The sequence below is a fragment of the Harmonia axyridis genome, chromosome 3 (assembly GCF_914767665.1).
Source record: "Harmonia axyridis chromosome 3, icHarAxyr1.1, whole genome shotgun sequence".
Taxonomy (NCBI): Eukaryota; Metazoa; Arthropoda; class Insecta; order Coleoptera; family Coccinellidae; genus Harmonia; species Harmonia axyridis.
The window spans coordinates 39,550,148-39,571,977 of record NC_059503.1 but is presented as its reverse complement, the minus strand read 5'-3'; the positions used below and the strand labels follow the sequence as shown (position 1 = coordinate 39,571,977).

Below are 21,830 nucleotides of genomic sequence, written 5' to 3'. Positions count from 1 at the left end.
ACCCTTCTCGCTTTTTCTTCTTTGGCTGACTGCGAGCAGACGAAACTCTGAAAATCTGCTCACGATGATCGGAGAGATGGAGTTCAAACATCATCAGCTTCACCTGCAGGGAAGAAATTTACAAACATGTTGTCAATACAGGTTGAGAACCCCTGGCCTACACTTGATGGTTCATGGAACAGATAGCTCATGTTGTCTCAGTTCTTTCTTTTGACTGTTTGGAAAAGTCAAAATTGCAGTCACCAGCAAATATTACTCGATCAGTATCGAGGTCTTCAAGGCAAAGATCAAGTGCCATCTGAACTACTAGCAGGAAGGTCGAAATATTATCACTTGGGGCCGATAAAGAACTACCACAAGCAGCAATCTCCACCTCTTTCTCAACAGACAAACATCTTATATTCTGCATTTCTTTGAACTTCACACCGTTTTTGACAAAAACTGCAGCCCCTCCGTGATGTGATGAACTTCGGCAGAAGGTACTGGCTACAACATATCGATCTATGTTAACCCTTTCAAGAATATCGTACGAGAGCCAATGCTCTGTTACACATCCTACGTCAATGTTTGTTTCATTTAGAAAATGGGTGAATTCGTCAATTTTACTGCTCAATGACCGAATATTAAGGCTCGGTCAGCACAAATATTAAAAATATTATTAATGTGAATCATGAGTTCGGGGCTGGTTTCCTCTTAAAACTGTGAAACGACGAATAGTAACGCCATTTGGCCAATTTTCACTCTCATAAAGCTTTTCCATTACATCGCTGTGTCCAATACAACTTGGTTTCTTCCTCGTTTGAGAGCTGCAATCACGAAAACTTGCCCTGGGAATATACTATTTAGATACTAGTTAGATCTTCTATTGTATTCTCCATTTGGTTGCACTCTACAGATTTGTTATCATATTATTATTGACACAGTAATTATTCAGAAATATCCTGTAACTCGAGAACAAAGCAAAATAAGTATTTCGATCTGACTTCTGAAATATTATTATTCGAAAAAAGAGTTCGGGGTCCTTGAATACTCATAATTGGATGACAACCATCTCGCCGGGTGTTGTCTTATGCTCATCTAAGGCTACGACAGTTGGGATGTGGCAATTCTCGTAGTGGTGCTACCATAAATGAATAATTATTATGATGGCAGAAGAAGTGATACATTCTGAACCAGATAATTTAGAAATTGATACTAGACTCGTTACTTTATTTCTTAATGTGTCTCAAAGTTTTACATGGTGTTCCTTGAAAACCAAAGTTTTACATTCATTTCGTTAACTGAAAGCACATAATTTGAACCCAGGAGATTACATGCAGAGACTCGCCTTTTTTCAATGACCTCTGCAACAGCATGAACAAAATGAAAATTTTTTAGATACTCTGGTCGAACCACTCGTGATACCATAAATAACTGCCATAATGAACATGCATGGTATTTAGAAAATTCTCAGGAACAGGTTCTAAATAAAGATTCTTTATGAATGATGAATGTATGAGGCGCAGTCTTTAATCTTGAATGCCGATCCGTACCTTTTATGAAACTATCTTGCAAATTCGCTAAAGGATTCTCCTATGTATGTGGTAAACAATCATATGTGGTGTCGTGAGCACCAGTTAATGTTGAGAGAAATGTTGTTGCCTGTTTGAACCAAACTTCGAAAAGAGATGGATTGGTCCTAGTGGTCCGGTGCTCTGGCCTGCTAGATCACCTCACTTGAATTCTTTGAATTTTATTTTATGGGGGCATTTGGAACAACTGGTTTATGCAGTTGAAATTAATAATCCAGAGCTAAAAATGAAAAAAATTATTAATGCAGTCGAATCCATCCGAAATAGACAAAACATGCTATTATTTCATAAGTTCCTCATTTTCCGTTGCCAAACCCGTATTGATGCGAATAGTAGTATTTTTGACCAATGTATATGTATATGTATATGTCAACCTATCGCCCCTGAAGAGTAAAAAGGAACCAAACGCAGAATATATAATTGTGCAGCAGAAATACTGAACTTTTCATCTCCTGTACAGTGCATCCCATTTTGTGTGAGACAGCCAGGTTTCTCGCTTGTTATTTTGTATAGAGCCTTGCGTTTTTCACGCTCCTGTCTTACTTTTTTTTGAAACTCAAGATCGTCTAATCAGATTTTGCATAACTGTTTCCGATCAAGAGATACAGGGCGATTTTGAAAATTGATACTTTTCGGACCCCTCCTTTATCTCCGAAATTATTAGGAATAATGCTGAGCTAAAAACTACGTCTGAATGAGAATTCTGCGTAGAATCCAGTGGCGTACTCAATTTTTTTTCGGGGTATGGTTTTGTAGATTCAACACAAACCTATATTTTTTTTAATGGAACACCCTGTATATTATTACTTCGTTGAATTCGTAATTTTTTTTCCTTCAAAATGATGTACGATACTATGTAGGTAGGATGTTCAGAAATATAAAAAACACTAAAACATCAAATAATGATGGTTTTTTGTTAATAGGTCATGAATTTCCCAAGTTTCAATAATAGTATAGGATCCCGATATAAAACGACCTTCACCGAGATGCGTATTTTATATTCAATTTAACATGTCAATAAATATATCACACATGGGTTGCCTAACAAATTTTAGTCCAGAGTAGGTTTAATTAATAATCAAAAAAAATTTTTTTTTAAACATTTCACCGGTTTGCTTATTACATGAATTCTATACCAATCGAAAGTATGAAGCCCATAGAATGTGCAAACGTTAGGTTGCCTATTTTTTTCCGGTCACAACGGACTATGATCTCCAACTTCTGAATCTTCTTCGTCATCATCACTTTCCGTTTCAGTTCTTTCGACAATGTCTTCTATCTTTGAAGATGTATGATCCCCAATGAATCCTACTGGTTTTAAATATTCATCTAAGAACCAACCGCAGTTCTCAGGCTGAAGTTTCACGCATATTGGATCAGTTGCATTAAGCCACATGGAATTTACAAAAATAGTTCGTGAAATTTTCTGATTTAATGATATCCAGCATGGTGGTATGGAGTTGGAGTCGAAGCCTTTTATTTTTTCTAAGAAGTGCTCGCTGTCTTCTTTGGCAGAGTATTTTTGATAAAAATGCGATATCTCGCATCATTCACACTGGTACAGTTCCTGATACCATACATACTAGCCGTAAATTCTTGAACAGTCTTCATTTTTTCATCAATGAAAATATCAGCAGCATCTGTTGATGATGCAAAAACTGATTGATATTTTTCATTTTTCGAAAATAGCTAAAAAAGGTTTTACTTTTCCTTTATTATAAAATGCTGCCGTGTAATCGCAACCTGTAAATGCATGGAGGGCAGGAAGACTTTGGCATAATTTGATTCCTAACTTCAACGCTAAATCGGTGCAATTAATGCAATCAACAGTTCGATTATTGGTCTTTCTAGTTGCTGAAGTGGTAAGCCAAACTTCTTTAAGTAGGTACGTTCTTCTAGAAACACGTAGAACGTAATTCCTCATTGAGAATGAACAATGAATTGATTCATAGAAACAGTTTAGACATCCGAATTTCCATATTCCCAATCGTCTCGGTTATATTTTTTGAAACTACCAAAATCTACTAAAATCTACTAAAGGTAGATAGGTTTTAGTAGGTTCTTCTTACTAAAAACTCCATGAAAATGCGAAAAATCTACTAAAAAAGTAGATTTCTACTAAATCTGGTCACACTGTATACGAGTCTATCGCTATCCTTTTCATTTCTAAGAACAAATAGCTTGCGCACTCTCTTTCTCTCACTGGACGGACTTCAAACAGCTGCTATGCTGTGTCCTCTTCTATCGCATGAGATGGATGATTGGGATCTCTCAGTCGCACATATTCACTCGCAGCAATATTTAACATTTTAAAATTCGACAACCGGGATTCTGGACTGATTTTTCGCAGGCAACCCTATACCACCGTGTTCCTAATAAAATAATCTTTAATTTTATTGATTTTGATTCATCAATCAGACCCTTGCAAAATGCTAGTATAGATTGACCTGTTTATACCTGGCTACCCGAGGGTTGTGACCGAAAAAAAATAGGCAACCTAACGTTTGCACATTCTATGGGCTTCATACCTTTGATTGTTATAGAATTTATCTAATAAGCAAACCGGTGAAATGTTTGAAAATTTTTTTTTTTTTTAATTATTAATTAAACCTACCCAGGACTTAAATTTGTTAGGCAACCCATATGTGATATATTTATTGACATGTTTAAATTGAATATAAAATACGTTTTATCAAATAAGCATCTCGGTGAAGGTCGTTTTATATCGGGATCTTAGACTATAAGAGGATTCTGACTTTTGATTTTCAAAAAGTAGTAGGTCATTGATGATACAAACATTCTTGATGTTATTATGGCTACTATGCATTTGGCAGCATCTAGCTGTAATCGTTATGAATTATTATTTTTATTATTGATTTTTTTTTCATATGGGAAATCCATTGCTCATTAACAAAAAAACCATCATTTTTTAATGTTTTAGTGTTTTTTTTTTATATTTCTGAACATCCTACCTACATAGTATCATACATCATTTTGAAGGAAAAAAAATACGAATTCAACGAAGTAATAATATACAGGGTGTTCCATTAAAAAAAATATAGGTTTGTGTTGAATCTACAAAACCATACCCCGAAAAAAAAATTGAGTACGCCACTGGATTCTACGCAGAATTCTGATTCAGACGTAGTTTTTAGCTCAGCATCATTTCTGATAATTTCGGAGATAAAGGAGGGGTCCGAAAAGTATCAATTTTCAAAATCGCCCTGTATCTCTTGATCGGAAACAGTTATGCAAAATCTGATTAGACCAACTTGAGTTTCAAAAAGAAGTAGGACAGGAATGTGAAAACCGCAAGGCTCTATCTTAAATAACAAACGAGAAACCTGGCTGTCTCACCCAAAATGGGCTGCCCTGTACAATTCTGTATTTAGCAGTCAGTCCGTTTTTAAACTTTTTATTAATTAAAAGTTCAAAAATTTAGTATTCCTGACCTTCTGGACAATTCTTAATTTGGCGATTGCTCCCTTTTTGCTCTTTAGGGGCGCTATGGATTCGGTAACTCTTCAATCGATTTTGTATACTAATAATACTTAATCAGATTTATAACATAAAAACTCTGGAAAGTGAAATCAACCATCCATTTCAGGTCCTGTTTTTCTAACCACGCAGTGTATAAACTGGCATTTCAGGTGGGTAAATAACTATTCGTGTGCATCGACCCACAAACAATGCGAATTGACAACTTAATTTTGTACATCAATAATTGTCTAGACGCTCGGTGCATTGATCAAGGTCAGTCCTAAACAAATCTTCCAGATTTCATCAGAGGTGATGGTTCATATCCAGTTTGTAGTTTCACTCACCCAATATTTGAAATGATTGCTGCTTGCAAATCATTCCTTATAGAATAATGTGTTACTTTCATCTTAGGTATGTAACATGATAAAGGATGATGTCAAAAAATAGTTTTCCCTGTCAGAATCTGAGATATTTGAAAAATTTTTCCTTATTGCACTGAGCGAGAATTTATAGTCGTGAAATATTCAAGAAAAACTGAAAATAAAAACATATAACTCTTTACACACAACACAAACAGATTGAGTACATTTTATCAAATCAAATCAAAATTTTTTCTCACATTTAAAGTACATTAATTTTATGGGTACAATTCTATTTATGATGGTCTAGTAATAATAAAAACAATTTTTGCCTATTTTTTCTACAGAACACGATATATTAGATCAAAGCATCGACTTGGCACATATTCATTGTATGTTCAATTTGAGATGCGATTTATATTATAGTTGACAACAATGATATTTCATTGTTGTCGTTTAGTTTATCTATGATGAAGAATTCTAATTATCTGATTTTCTGGTTGTTTAGGCAGCAACCACTGTTCTTAGTACTGCTTTTAGTGTTTCTTCTCATACCTTAACATCCAGCATATCAGAAAAAAAAAACTGAAAATTGAAACTATTGAGGAAATAGTACACAAACGAGTGAAGGAGTTAATACAAACACTAAAGGAGCACGTGAGTAGTGAATTATGAAGAATAACACAAATCCTAATAAAAAAGCAGGCAAAAACTACCTCTATCGAAAAAGGGAATAGACGATAATTAGGACAAGCATAAGAGAGAAAATTCTCTCTAACAATCAACACTGGAGAATCAATTGAACGATAGTAGAGGCAAAGAGAATTAAATTCCAGAAGACCAACAATAAGAAGATTTGATTTTTTTCCTCAGTGTTGTAGTGACTAGACTTCAAGTGTTTTTGTTACTAGGTTACCCAGATTCGCTTAGTTCTTTTTATTTCTTCCTCAGTAGATTATGAAAAAATTCCTTGGAGAACAACTTTTTTTTTTCTTTTCAAGTCGAACGTGTGAAATTCTTCATTCGTTTTTTTGAGTAATGCTGTACAATATTCTGTAATCATTATCAGTAATTGATTTGAATTGTACCACTTGGTATGAAAGGCCAACCTTTTTACATTTTACCCATATTTCATAATCCCCTTATCAACAACAACAATTTTCACTCATCAGGTCTCAGGATCAAGAGCGCCATTCGTTCACTCTTGATTATTTCTATTTCGTGCATTTTCGGTTCCCTTTTTCGTTTTTTTTCTGATCAATTATTTTACTTTATTTTTAATTTTTTTCTTATTGTCTCCTTTTCTTTTCCTCAATTTCTACTTTGATTCTGCTGAGGATAACGTAGCAATTTGAGGTCTCACTACATCTTCAATTTCTTCTTGGGATTCTGTTGTGGTTGAATTCTTTGAATTTTGAAGGATGGTTCAGCATCAGCTTTTTGTGGTTTGTGGTCCTATTTTCAAAGTATTTTTGCAGTTGCCCGATATGCCTACCAAGCACTTTTGCTTGGTCTAAGCCTTCGCAATGGAAAAGTAAAAACGAGATAAACAGGAAAGACGGTCACAAAAATCTTGCTTCCGGCGAACCTAAGGATGTCAAAAACAAAAGATTCCTCCAATAATCTTGAAGAAATCCAAAGTTCTTTTCCTGAAGGCAGCGGGTTAATAATTGTATGCCCTTAGTCATTGGATCCTTATTGTATATTTTTTCCATTGACTGTAGTATATTGCGTGAGTCGGTCACAATTACTACCTGTGTGTAGGTCTTCTTTTAGAAGCGCAGTACAACAACGCTTGCCAAATTGCAAATTGCTCTGCAAAGTGAACAGACGACATGGATGTAATGTCTAGGCGTGAGTTTTGGTTGTCTACAATAATAATACTAAAACTTTGGCGGTGCTTTTTAATATGGTTGTGAATTCTTCTGTGTATCCGTCGTCATCTACTCGGATTTTCAGAAGCCCTTCGATAGAGTAGATCATCAGATGTTGCTAAGCATGTTGGAGAATAGGTATAGGATCAATACGCAGTTAATATGTCTTCTTAGGTCCTATCTGTCGCGTCGCAGGTAGTTTGTTTTTGTTGAGGGTTTTCGTTCTTTCGTCTGGTTTCTGGTCTGGTGTGCCTCAGGGCTCTTATCTTGGCCCACTTCTATTTTTGCTGTTAGTCGATGATTTGATTTTTGTGCTTGATATGATGAGGCTGCTGTTTGCGGATGATTTCAAGCTTTTTCTAAGGGTGGCTTCTGTGCAGGACTGCATTAGATTACAAAGGGAATTAATAAAATTATTAAAATGGTGTGAGATTAATCATCTGTAGTTGAATTTTTTTAAGTGCAATTTCATTTCTTTTACAAGAAAGACGGAACCCATCATGTTTGATTATTTTGTGGAAAATGTAAAGTTGTTGAGAGTAAGTATTGTTAGGGATCTGGGAGTTCTGTTTGATGTCAGATGTCATTTGTTCCTCACATAAATGGCCTACTGAGTGCAGCCTCTGAGTTGTATGGCTTCATAATACGTAATGCAAGACATTTCCAGAATTCTGGAACTATTTAATACGCTGGTGAGAACTAAGCTCGAGTATGCCTCTATTATATGGTAGCCTATATATTCCTGTTATAGTCAGCGATTGGAGTCGGTTCAGCGTAGATTTTATAAATTTCTCTCATATAGAGAGGAAGGTGTCTATCCCCCGAGAGGTACTGACCATGCTGTGCTCTTGAGTAGGTTCAATGCTGTCTCTCTGGCTGATCGGCGGGATTTGCAGGCAGCCATCTTTCTGTACAAGTTAGTTCACGGTTGTGTTGATAGTCCATACCTACTGAAGAGGCTCAACTTTCATGTTCCAAGATCCAACATGAGATATAGGCCTGTATTTTATTTGGTTCCTTGTAGGAATAATTGTATGATTCGAACGCCAATTCAGCATCTGCATATGTGTAGCCTTATGATCAACTTGTGTGAGACCTGTGATATTTTCTATGACAATTTGAACATTGTAAAACAGATTTCTCAGCTGTAGAAGATAATGATTTATTTTTCAATTGTAAATGAAAACTTTATTCTGTAAATTTTTCTGTAATTGGGTTTTTACCAGTAGAAAAATAAAGCTGTTCATTTATTAATAACCCAATTGACCTTCAGGCATATTAAGGGATTGAAGCTGTATTTACCTGATATCACCCTTACTAAACAAATACAGAAATATGTATTCAGTCTTCTTGTAAATAACAATAAACTTGAATTGACTTTCTTCCACATTCTTGAAACAGGTTCATCAGTAGTGATCGATGCAATGACAGTAATGCGCGTGTGTCGTATATGGACAAATGAAGGTAAAAGAATACTATCAAAGAACATCAAAATAGACACTTCAGGCAAACGGATCTACGAGACTGTCTTTATACTACGCGTCAAACCGCTGATAACTGGTTTGGAGATTTAGAGAAAAAAATACTATACTTAAGTACGTTATATCGCCGTATTCAAGCCTTTGGACTCTTCTCATACCGTCCACGATTAGCACTGCATTCAACTGCGTACCACTGTCGTCAATCTTCTGAAGAGAACGGAAGCAATGGGATGCAAAATGGCATAATGTCGTAATAAACGATGAATCGCGATACTGTGTAGGTATGTATATGATGGCCGTGGGCACCTGCCCCCTTCCCCCTTAACTTCTCATAGCAAAAAAATACAACATGAACTCAACGTGAACCAGATGAACATGGAAATCTTAGTTGCCTTAAAAAATCTTGGCCCACTCTCGAAAGCTAGTGTTATCACTGTATAAGACTAATATCACTGACTATATTCATTATCATTTACTGTAACCTGAATTCATTATTCTCGTGAAAACAGAAATATCCGAATGGTAAAAGCTTTTTCCCAAGTTCAATTCGATAAAATGCACATTTTGCAATAAAATTCAGAATTATTCGTTATCATGAGTTAGAACTCTCAGTAAAGTCAGTTATCCCTTTAATATAGAGTCGAAAGATGGTTTAACGGTTGATTACTTCAGCACATATCCTTTCCATGATAGAACCGTGATCATATCTGCATATTTTATGTTCGATAGAATATGCGAATAATTTCCATCGGATTTTGATCGGAAGTTGTCTTTCGACTACAATTTTCTATATGTAGTTTTGACATAATGACTTGGTTTAACTCCTTGTATTCAACCACCAAATTAATCTGACGATAAATGTTAAAATCCCAAATTTACGATAGAATTATTCAATTGTGTTGTTGAAGAGCAAAATTCCCGGTCATATTTCAATATTGTATTTATGTTTTCTTCAACGAACTCGTTCTGAAATGGTGATTCAATGTAGAGAGTCAAGGTCGATTCTATTTGGTTTTTACTTCATGGTGCAGTTCGGAGGATCCGCTTTGAGGACAATGACTAAATGAGAGCTACGAACTCGGATGGCTGATTCGGTAGTCATTGAATTTGAAAGAGAAGTAATGCATTGAATGGATATTTCATACATTAAGGCATCAAATGAGATTTTTATAATTTATTTGCCAATAACTCCAGATAGCGGTTTCACTGAAAAAATTCCGTTCTCTACCTTATAAACAAATTTTATGAAATTTTTATTTTAGTTGAACAAGTAGAATATAAAATCACAATTGCACCACCTGAAACTTATGACTCTCGAAAGAAGTGGTCTGAGCTTAGGGTGCAGTGAAGCACCACCAGAATTATCAAACAAATTTTGTTTCAGTTGTACCTACTTTATGTAACACAGAAATCGTCGACACGTAAAAATCTCTGATGAAGATTCAAACTTATGCAAAATAATAGTAAAGGCCTTTACTTTTCGCTCCTATGCTGAGAGGCTGAAGTCTTTATTCCTTCAGTTAGAGGTTACAAATATACTGGGTCCTGCAATAGTCCGTAGCGCTTCCATAGCTGTCGAACGGAACAAATTTCGTTTGAAAGTAGGCTCCTTGGACTTTCCTTTCTGCAGGTCAGGAAATTATTTTCCAATATAAAATTATTCAACAAATGGGTGATTTTGAAATGGATCACCCTGTATATTTTCAATGGTCTTGAATTTCTTTTTCATGACGCAAAATATCAAAGATTTGTTTCCAACAGATCTTATTTAGAGAACACATTATTCAGGCTATATCAGCATATTAAGATCTTTTGGCAATTTATTGTACACTATTCTCTATATAAATCCCCACAAAAAAAATTCAGGTGAGATCCGGTGATTAAGCAGGCCATCTTGTTGTTACGCTCACTCCATTCCATGTATTTGGAAACTGGTATACATGAAAATCTAGAATCTACACTGTGTCCATAAAGTATGGAACAAATTCATTTTTAGCTGAACAGACCATTTCAAGAAATAATCCTGAAACATGTCGATTTTTCATTTTAATTTACCGTATTTTAAAATAATAACCTAATATACAGGGTGAATCACTTTCGAGTAATGACGTCACCGTCATTTTTTTAAATGACCCCCATTTTGTCTCAATTTTCCGATTACTCTAGATGAGCTGATTCGAAAAATGTATCACATATTGATTCCAATTGGTACAGGGTGGACAAAAATACAATAGTTTTGTGTGTGCTCATAAAGTAACACGTAACATTCTTTATTAGTTAAATTAACAATATTATCAAAAATACTTATTGTCTAGCGGCAATTGGTTTGAATTTAACACCCTGTAGTTTGTTACATTTTTAGATTATCAAAAATGAGCTGTTTCCAAACATGTTTGGAACTTGTGCTCTAGTACACAGAATATGAAAGAAATTATTTCTTATTTTCATACATTTTTATTAATCTGAAAATGTAACAAACTACAGGGTGTTACATTCAAACCGATTGCCGCTATACAATATTTATTTTTGATTATGTTGTTAATTTTACTAATAAAGAATGTTACGCGTTACTTTATGAGCACACACAAAACTATTGTATTTTTGTCCACCCTGTACCGATTGGAATCCACAAGTGATACAGTTTTGGAATCAGCTCAGCTAGAGTAATCGGAAAATTGAGACAAAATGGGAGTGTTCCTTTTAAAAAAAATGACGGTGACGTCCTTACTCGAAAGTAATTCACTCTGTATATTAGATTATTATTTTAAAATACGGTAAATGAAAATAAAAAATCAACTTGTTTCAGGATTATTTCTTAAAATGGTCTGTTTAGCTAAAAATGAATTTGTTCCATACTTTACGGACACAGTGTATAATAATGAGCAGGTGGGTGCTCCATCATGCTGAAAGCACAATTTGTTTATTATTCACTACTAATAATTCGGAAAGAATGTTCTGTAGGAAATTACAATATGCTCTATCTAGATCTGTTCCCCAGACATATAAGACCAATTGGATTGATGGTCGAACTTTTTCGAAGAAGTTATAACGGAAATTGTGCATATGGACGGAATACAATCGAAAATACAATTCTGTTTAATTTTAAAACTTGCCTAGTTACAGAATTCCTGACATTTTTCAAAATCATTATCAGTGAACCCATTCGAATGTGGTAGGCGTTATACTAATGATTTTGAGAATCATTTATACCGCAGGTTACTTCAAGCTTCGCTTGGCTTATGTGTTACGTTCAATAGAACCTCAAGCTCCTTGACTTCCTTTGTGACCGATTTTATGCTCGCTTTTTGTTTTATTTTACATATCCTGTCTCAACAAATCGCTAATCTACAAGACGGTCAGCTAGATAAGGATCTGTACAAATAGTGTACAATGAAATACCAATAACAGCTCTCAATATGCTGATATTACCTGGATACTTTTGTTTCGACTATTTCTAACGTCCTTCAGTTATTGTGTTCATCATTTAAATAAAATTTTCAGTCGAGATGTCATTTTTCGCATATGCTGGACGCAGGAGTTAAAATAGTCCGAAGGTTAATTCTGAGATAATTCGAGGTGAAGGTGCCAGCAATTTTTTCCACGAGCGATACCTATCCAAAGATGAACGCTTAGAGATCAAAAATATTTTCGCAAAATCACATCGCAACATAAAGTTGAAGGTCAATTTCAATAAAAAAAAAACTAACAAATATGCATCTCCTATGTTTAGGGAAAAAAATATGGTTCAGAGGCTGCAGAATATAATAACGAAACTTTAACAAGAAAGCTTGGAGAAGTAACATAATAACAAGAATTTTTATAATGACATAGAGGAAATATTCATGAATAAAAATTCAAGAATTTCAAACCTGCATAAAATATTATTTTCATTTTAGGAGTAGGAACAAAAACTTTTGTCCTTTCCCTTTATATTACTCCGCTTCATCGTATCCCTCTACTCTCATATTATTGAGTTGTAGACACTTTTTTTCCTAATTCGCTGAATATAATTTCTTGAAAATCTCTGTTTTTCCTGAAAGAACATTCCTAAAAAATACTCCTCGATAAAAGTAGGCGAAGGTTATCAAAGAGCAGCCTGTCGAACCTGATGCATGAGTTTTAGCGTCAATAACACGTAAAAAAGTACCGAGAAGGATTCGCGTAATCGTATATATTAGAGATTAAAATGCGGCACCTATGTGGGATTTTGATTTTAAATTTATCTGAATTCATTCCTGTTGTTGCTAGCTAAATAATAATAATTCTCATTCGGCACTTTGAATTTCTATACATAGGATTTTTGTTGATCGAGCTTGAAATGCCGCCCCTGAATTTTGGCGCCCCAGGCGACTGACTACCCCCTGCTTACTGCCTAGCGACGGTCCTGCGTTTAAAATTTTCTAACAGTAGATAAAAACAAGATGGAATTTGTGAAAAAACTTGACTCGTCCATCAAGTCCTATCAAAAAACTACCATGTTCACCCAAAATGGCTTCAGAAAACATTGTTTTTTTTTATATTTCAGAGACAAGAGAAAGCTTGAGGTGAGAATGGAAGTATTTGCTTGCAAATTCGTATGAAAATTTACAAAGTTGAATTATTTCAGAAGGGGCCTATCAAGAAGATGTTTCATCGATTGATTCACGGTTTTTTTCGATTTTATGATACATTGAATGTAACGGGTGCTTTATTAGATATATGCGAATTTTTTATGGATGTTGTCTATAAATGGGCAGTTGATATTGCCAAAAACTGTGTTAACATTTCTGTTCAGTAAACTTTGACAATTAATCATGAATCCTTCAAGTCTAGAACAACGCTTCCAAATTGTGGAAATTAACAATGAAAATCTTAATCTGTTCGCGAAATTCATAAAGCACTTCGTTCATTTTACAGTCAACGTAATCGGCCTTGCGAGCAATCAATTCGTGCAGTTATTGATCGTTTTCTCAATAATTTTACTCTTCTCGATTCAAAATCATCAACAAAACAAAGAAATGTGCACACCGATGAGATTATTGCTGCTGTAGCGTGAAGTGTTGAAGAAGAAGCCGAAGTGTTAATACGTCACCTTTCTCAACTTGTTGGCCTTTGTCTTTCGACTCCGTGGAAAATTATAGGTGATAATCTTGGCTAACGTACCTACCTATGAATTACAGCTTTTGCAAGAAACGAAGCCAAATGATCATCGTTTACGTAGCATTTTTGCTGATAGGGCTACTTTGAAACTGGCCAAAGAAGAGCATTTTTAGTGATGAAGCTCATTTCTGGTTCTGTCTTCGACAATAAGCGAAATTGCCGTATACAGAACAAAATTCTGAAGATATCAACAAATCATTACATTCATTGAAATTAACTGCTTGTTGCGATTTACACGGTGGCGGCATCATCGTTCTTCATTTCTTTCGAATTGAGAAAGGAACTGCGGATACAATGAATGGCGAGCGCTATCGAGCCATGCTAACTGATATTAATATTTATAATATTATAAAAAAAAAATTATTTTCCAATTAATGAAAATGGGTTCACTTCGAGTATACATTCTCAACGTCTTTTTTGATTACAATAAAAGGGACATAATTATGAGAAGAATTCAGTTTGCTAGATCTCTGCGATATCACCAGTGATGATCGAGGTATCATTGAAAATCATACGAGTTCTCTTTAAAACACTGCCTTCTTGGATATATTCAAATGTCTTAACTCTTTTGAATTTATATTTTGTTGCTTTCCAGGTAACACAATAGTTGATTGTGTTGAACTTTTTTTCGATTAACAAAAGCTGAAGATTTCTGTTTCCAACATCCAAGCAAGGTTCATCATTCGTTTGTGCCAATGTCACATTCAAACAAGCATAATCTGCTGCAATTACGAATGCACTCTTTTGCTCTAGGCCACGATCTATTAGAGCACCGGCATATATTAGGACGGTCAAGATCCAAGGCGAAGGTTAAAAGCACCATTATAAATCTTTTTTTTTATTAGAATATAAAAGCGGTCATTTGTAGCACTGACCACTCTTTAGGGAGAGCACATTGGACCCTATGGCCTTCAGAACGGACGTTACATGTTTTTGAACTGTCTGCAGTCATCAATCGCTGAGGACGAGAGGCTTACCTAAATCATGAAAAATTTAATATTTAGGAAAGGTACGAAGGTCATTCGAGATTGCCAAAACATATATCGTTTTTCTCTGTTGGAAGGAAACCAGTGGAAATCTTCATACTTTTCGAGAGGTTTTCTGTTAATAATAGATATGTACTTTGAAATATGAGGTATGTTTAGATACTCCTTATTCTTGATTTCTTCATCGGAATAACCTATCAAGATGGTTATATTTGTATTTTAAAATGAAATATTGGTAATAATTTATGAACCAAAATAATCTGGTGAACCAAAATTCCAATTCAAATAATACAAACTAAATGATATTTTCAAATGTTGGGTAGTATGAAAAGAAAGAAAAATGTGCTTCTCTTACCTATGCGATGAATTCACAAAGGAAAATAGTTTTTCATAAAACCAATGAAAAATTGTTATATATCTGAATTATTCACAATATTCTCGAATAGAGACTCAGTGAAATCAAAAGAATTCTGGAATTTACTCATCCTTCATGTCGGAATAGATGTTCAAAAACATCTTTTTTTTCTTTTTTCATATTTTAAGGAGGAGGTTTGTGTTTTGGTTAAAGAATTGAAAAGCAGAACTATGGAATCCTCTTTATTTATGAAATCTGATGAACTACTTAGGTATATAAATTTGTTTCACAAAATAAAAAAGCAATACTTAAAACTAAGCAATATTCACTTGAATAAAATAAAAACTAAATATTAGTTAAAACATTTATGAATATTGCTTGAAAAATAGGAAAGCTCAAAGAATTTAATCAATATTTTCATTGAAAACAATCAGTTTAATGCTCATAATGAAAAGTATACAGAACGAACATATTCAAAAAATAGTTAAAGATGTAAAGAAAGTGACAAATTCACAAATATCAAAAAATTACAATAATAAATTTTTGAATATGTCGTTTTCAAGAGATCCTAAGATGACAAATCGCAGTCTTCGTATATACATATATTATTTTACACACTTAACTTACGGTTCATGATTTCCTCAGTATTCCAGGCCATGAAATTTAATCTAAATTCTTGTTCTCATCACTTTAAAAGTATCACAAACCTCAAAATTTCTACAAAAATAGTCCAATGAAGGCAATTTATCACAACATGCTATTCGATCAGATTCAAAATATGTTGAAATTTCATTTTTATTTTTCCGTGCAATACATCGAAGCACTGTTCTCAAAAAACATACATTCAATTCTGACTTTGATTATATCTCCTAGACTTTAAAAAAATAAATATTATTTAGAGGTACTTAATGGCTAAGGTATCACATTTATACATATATACATTACAGGATGAACTTTGTTATGTGAGTAATGAATAATAAAACCATAAAACATATACAGATAAATAATTGAAAAAAACCAATTTTAAAACATTGAAAAAAATTGTTTATTCAACAGGTAATACCTGAAATTCCAATTTTTATCGAACTGAAATAGTCGAATTTTTTCCCGTTTTTGATTATAAACGAAAATTCAGTATATGAAAATTGTTCCAAATATTCGTTGACAAAAATACTAAAATAAGGAAACCTTGAATTATAATATAAAATCCGAATTGTATCATAATGAGATCAAATTTCAATTTCCATATTTAACTTTGGAAATGTAACGAATTATCTGAGTTTAATTCTTTAACGTCCTTGATAATTACAATATTTATCGGGTTACCGATAAATAAATAAGAAAGTTCATCCGCTTTCACTACAGCTGATTTTCATAAGTTGTGTAAGACTTACATATTATGTACAAGTATGGCAAAATGATCGGGCTCACTTATTTAGTGACGGAGAAAATTTATTAAGTAAATGTGGTGACAACAGATATCAAGTTAAATGTTAACTTGTCATTAGGAATCTGTATGTAGGTAATTCTTGAAATCGAGTAATGTGAACGAATTTGATTTTGAACATCTATTAGGGCAAGTATCATAAATTGATATTAATATTGTTTGAAAGTAAGGAAAACTGAAATTATTTCAGCATAATTATGTTATCAAAAATAATATTCTGTTTAACCTAAGTTTCTCAGTAGTCAAGAATATATTATTCAATAAAATAGAAAAGCATGGATTTGAATTTTTATTCTGTTTTGATCAATAAGCTGAGATGATTTCCTGCCAGAATAAAATAATATTTCATTCAATTCATCTTTCAATTATGGAGATTTGTAGTAATTCAATTTCAGAAAACCTGAAGATTTTTCTTCACCTTTTTCAATCCAGGAAAGCTGAACACGTTATGTGACATTTTACGATAGCCTTCCATTCTTGTATTCACTTCTTCAAAAAGAAATACGAAATTACTTCATTCACGAAAGAGTCGACGACAAATAATTCAATGTAAAAAAAATTTCATGTATCAGTGCACTTCAAATAAGATAATAACTTTATAAGTTGAATTTCTTAATTTCTTCATATTCCAGTTTTTGCCTCATGATAAATCGAAATATAAGTAAAGATTTCAAATTTAATACTCGATATTGTCGTTTCAATCTGTGGAAGTTTGGCTCAATATGTGCATTGAATGTCATCTCATATTGAAGACAAAACTATAGCACACATTTCTTGTGGTCCTAGATTTAGGGTACATAAATATCAATAAATAAAACAGCGGAAGGATTTTAACTTGAAGTTGATAAAGATAGAGTTGTTGAAAGAGAAACGAATTTCAAGATCTCATCTTCAGCAAGGCTAATTCTCGATTTATTATCTTTGGAATGGAATGGAATTCTGCACAACGCGGTTCTTCCGAAAACACAGAAACAACTCAATAAAACGACATTATTGGAACCAATTCTTCACTCTTCCAACAACTCTAACAAATGCCCAACCTGGTCTACTAGCGAGACTATCTGAAGACATCCAACACCAAATTTGTTCGATAATTATTCTCATCAAACTTTGTTTCTAATACATACAGGCTATGAAATATTCTACGAACATCCACATCTGTCCACAACCATCCCAGGTAAATTTGAAACCACAACATTGAGGTGGAGGTCAAAGTAGATCATGGTGATATTTCTCATCTTTCGAGGAGTACAGCACGGCTGAACGCTGTTGGGCGAAGCCATGGTGGCGATGTGGGTATGAGCGTTTTTCTGTAGTGTTAGATAGGGGCATTCCCCGTGACAGTAGAAGGCTTCGTAGCTTTTCGGCGCTAAGATAAAATCGAAACCAATCTTTTCGAACTTGACGGTGAGGGGATATCTACAACAGAGGTTCTGCTGTGATCTTTCATCGCAATTTAGACCTGAACTTCTTCTGGTCCTGCTTTTGGGCTGTTGAGGTGTGACCTCCAAGTACGGTATCTGAAAAAAAAAAACAAGAGATATTTTCAAAATTATTATTGACATACTGACAAGTCAAGAACTAAAAGTTTATTTTGTCCGCATATATGTCGTTTTGTCCGCATTTCCGCTATATTCCAAACTGCAGATTAGGTTTATTAAGGTCTGACACTGTTCGACCTTTCATAACGTACTTTACTTCCCTGCTTTTCTTTAACAAAACATATATTGAATCAACATCAGAGTCCACGTCATTCATTATTTGCATGGAGAAGAGCTCTGTAAATCTAAAATACCTGCGACTCTAGGTTCGCAAATTATTCGGATCATGTTGGTAAATTATTCGGATCAAGTCATATGGATGCTATAATTTCATTCTTGAAGTGCTAACCGTTGAATAATTTCTGCTTAAATCAGGGAAAGAGTCCTTGACATACAGATATTTGACAGGCGATAAAAACTTCTACAATTTCCTCATGCGAAATATAATGACCAGTCCAAATAGAATTTGATAAATTGAATTTTAAATATAATTTAGATTCTCTCAATATATCGACACACATTTCTGTAGAATGTAGGATTATTTAAATTAATGAATAATTCGATATTAATCGAGATTATTGTGCTTGAAAGTCCTTAATTTATCGTTAATTTCTCAGAACACTTCTCAGAAAAGCGTACTTCAATCTGAATATATAGATAGGCACTAGGTGAGATGGAAACCCGGACACCCAGTAGAATTTTGTTTTTGAATACAATAATTTTTGTTTTGTTTTTTTTTATATACGATAGGTAATAAATAGAATTTTAAAGAGCAGCATGGACAGGATTGTCAATAATATTGTTAATGAATGTTGTTGTTTGCAAGTGCGAGGAAATGCAAATTATCGCCAATTAATGGAGTTTGAAGAAGGTCAAATATTTGAGGGAGGTTATACTTCATACTGCGGTATTGATGCTAGACTGCAATGAAGTTTAGATACTGTGGTGAGAGAAATGGCTTCAAGAAAGCTGAACACCAAGAACCGGAAGCACAGAAAGAGTTCGCAGAAGAATACCTCTTCAAAACAGCCTAAGATTGCCGGCTTTGCTTTTCTATACAACCAGGGCAATTGCAAACCAGTGCTTTACAGAATAAGAAAGTTTCGATAGCATCGAAACAAAAGTCGTGAGTGTAGTTGAAAAATAATAATTGTAAAGGAAAATTTCTGAATTTTATCTCCAACTCAATTCGAAATGGCGTGTTTTCGACAGGACTAGTTGACCTTAAGAGGGAACACCAATTTTGATGATGTTTTCACATAATTTCCTCAAACAATAATCTACAAGAAAAAAGTAGATATTTTCAATTGGCGAATGAGAAATAAATTAAAAAAATTGTATCACTCATATATTTTCAAAATATTCGTGAAAAAAACCAAACAAAAATTATAACAAAAGTGAAAAAACTATAATTTCATGAAAGTCGTCGACAATGCTGCTCTCTACTTATTTGCTTTGAAAAAAGAAAAACGATGAAGTGAATGTATAACTTCCTACAACGTACAAAGTTTGGTGATCGCAGGAACCCCATAGGGGAAATAAATGGGTACCAGAGTTCAACTGATACGCGAAAAACCACGTGGTGATAATCTCTCTTAAATGTTGCTCTCGCCCTCTATCTCGGGAACGATTCAACGCATGGAAAAACTTTCCAGACAAAGGATGTATGGAAATTTTATCTCCTATAATATTGATGATACTAACAAATAGCGAAAAACCTATAGAAAACGAGATACATATTTGGAAATCGAATCGATTTCCAAATATGTCCAAAACACCGATTTTTGTGACCTTGACCATAGATTTCATTAGTCGCGGACACCCTACCGTATACAAGTTTACACGAGTTTATAGCTAGAAATTTCAAATTTCGATATTAGTACCTGTTTTCAGTAAGCATATCTTATAAAGAATAATAATGTTTTATATTTAAAGATTCATTTTGTGTGAAACGGAATTCGAAATGATGTCCTTTTAAAATATCATCAAATGATAACGATAACAAAGGTAAGAGTGCATCTTGAATGTAGCTGACACCATGATATGGAATGATTATAATTCTATTTTTAAAACTCAGTCTACTAATGAGTGCAGTATGATTTTTAGAGAGAAATTGATATTGCAGTGCATAATTGAATAATACCATCTTCCTCAAAACACTTGTTTTTCAATTTCCAAGATAAATTCATAATGAAAACAAAACTAATTTTACTTATTGATTTATAATTTTATCGCAGAATATATCAACATATGAAAAAATGTGCGGGTTGGAATATAGGTATAGGAATTGCACTCAACATTAATAAGACAATAATTTTATAACCCTATGCATTATAGTTTTTGATATATAAATTTAATTTTGGTTGTGGCACAAATTCACCATTCGAATTATAGCATCCATTTATGAAACCCCAAATTTCTATTGAAAAAAAGTTGAAAAAATCTAATTATATTTACACGCCTTTATCATATATCGACTACGTATCCTATGGAGGGTACGGGCATCATAATGGATTTTAATTACGAAATTTGGAAGATAAGAGTGGATAAGGAAGTGAAACGATCTACACGTGTGTCACGTCTTCGATGACAATTATCGTTTCATTTCGTTTTCTATTTATATTGACATAATCAAAACGAAGATTCATTGGACTGAGAATATTTTGAAATTCAGATAAATATGTAGGTTAGCCGTGATTGGATTTTTCGCATTCGATTTTTATTCGCTCTTTATCTCTCATCAAATTACAGTATCGGGCTCAAAAGAAATCTTGCGTAGTTTATAACGAATTAAACGAAAATTATGCAAAATTTATAGTTCATCGAAATTTGTTTATTTCATCAAATGTAAGTTTTTATTGCACGAAATGTAAAATTGACCAATGAGGTCGAGTTGGACAAGTGGTTGAATGAAATCAATACTTTTTGCTCGAGTTACCAAAAATATTCTTTCAAAAAGTTCATGCGAAAACCGAAAAATTTATCATTTAGGTTTAGGATGTAAAGATCAACACTCGGATTAACAGTATAATATGAATTGAAATATGGATACCTGATAATTATTATTCTATTATTATCGGTGAATTTGTATTCAGGGATTTAGTGTGGAAAAAGCCACACTCTTCTGTAAAAAGTATTTTAGAACCTAAAAATTTTATTTTGTGTGTAATTATTATTTATGGGTTCGAAATGAAATAGATGATTAAGGGAAAGTGAAATGTAATAAACAATAAACGTGCTCAAATGAATTCTAATGAAGGAATGATGAACTATATTAGTTGAACTCAGATTTCAGATTTTTCTGCTCTGAGTTTCAACTTTATTAACGCTCGAACATTTGATTTTTTTAAATACGATTAAGTAAGGCAACCGGATGATGCGGATGAATCATTAATTCGAATTTAAATGCTCCTTCGCTCAACACTGGTTTATTTGATTAGTAAAATCATCTGTGAAATTCGTTGGAAAAAATAAATACAATTTTCTGGGAATCTAGATTACTCGAAAAAAGTAGATAATCCAACCCTCCATTATTTGCCTCCCCTCTAGAGCAAACCCTTCAGTTTCTGGTTTTTCTGCAGAGTTTCGACTCTCGAC

The 21,830-nt window shown here is 33.6% G+C and overlaps 1 protein-coding gene and 1 long non-coding RNA gene across 3 annotated transcripts in view; one reads left to right on the top strand and one right to left on the bottom strand.

Moving 5' to 3' along the window:
- The window catches only part of LOC123675016, a 115,367-nt gene that overhangs the window by 41,436 nt on the left and 52,101 nt on the right, over window positions 1-21,830 (top strand). The gene's annotated exons all lie outside the window — the stretch shown is intronic.
- LOC123675015 (growth/differentiation factor 8-like) overlaps window positions 15,475-21,830 on the bottom strand; it is a 60,017-nt gene continuing 53,661 nt past the window's right edge. The window contains exon 3 of the mRNA XM_045610239.1: window positions 15,475-18,212. Coding sequence (XP_045466195.1) covers window positions 17,835-18,212 — 378 coding nt within the window. The 3' untranslated portion in view covers window positions 15,475-17,834. The remainder of the gene's footprint in view (window positions 18,213-21,830) is intronic.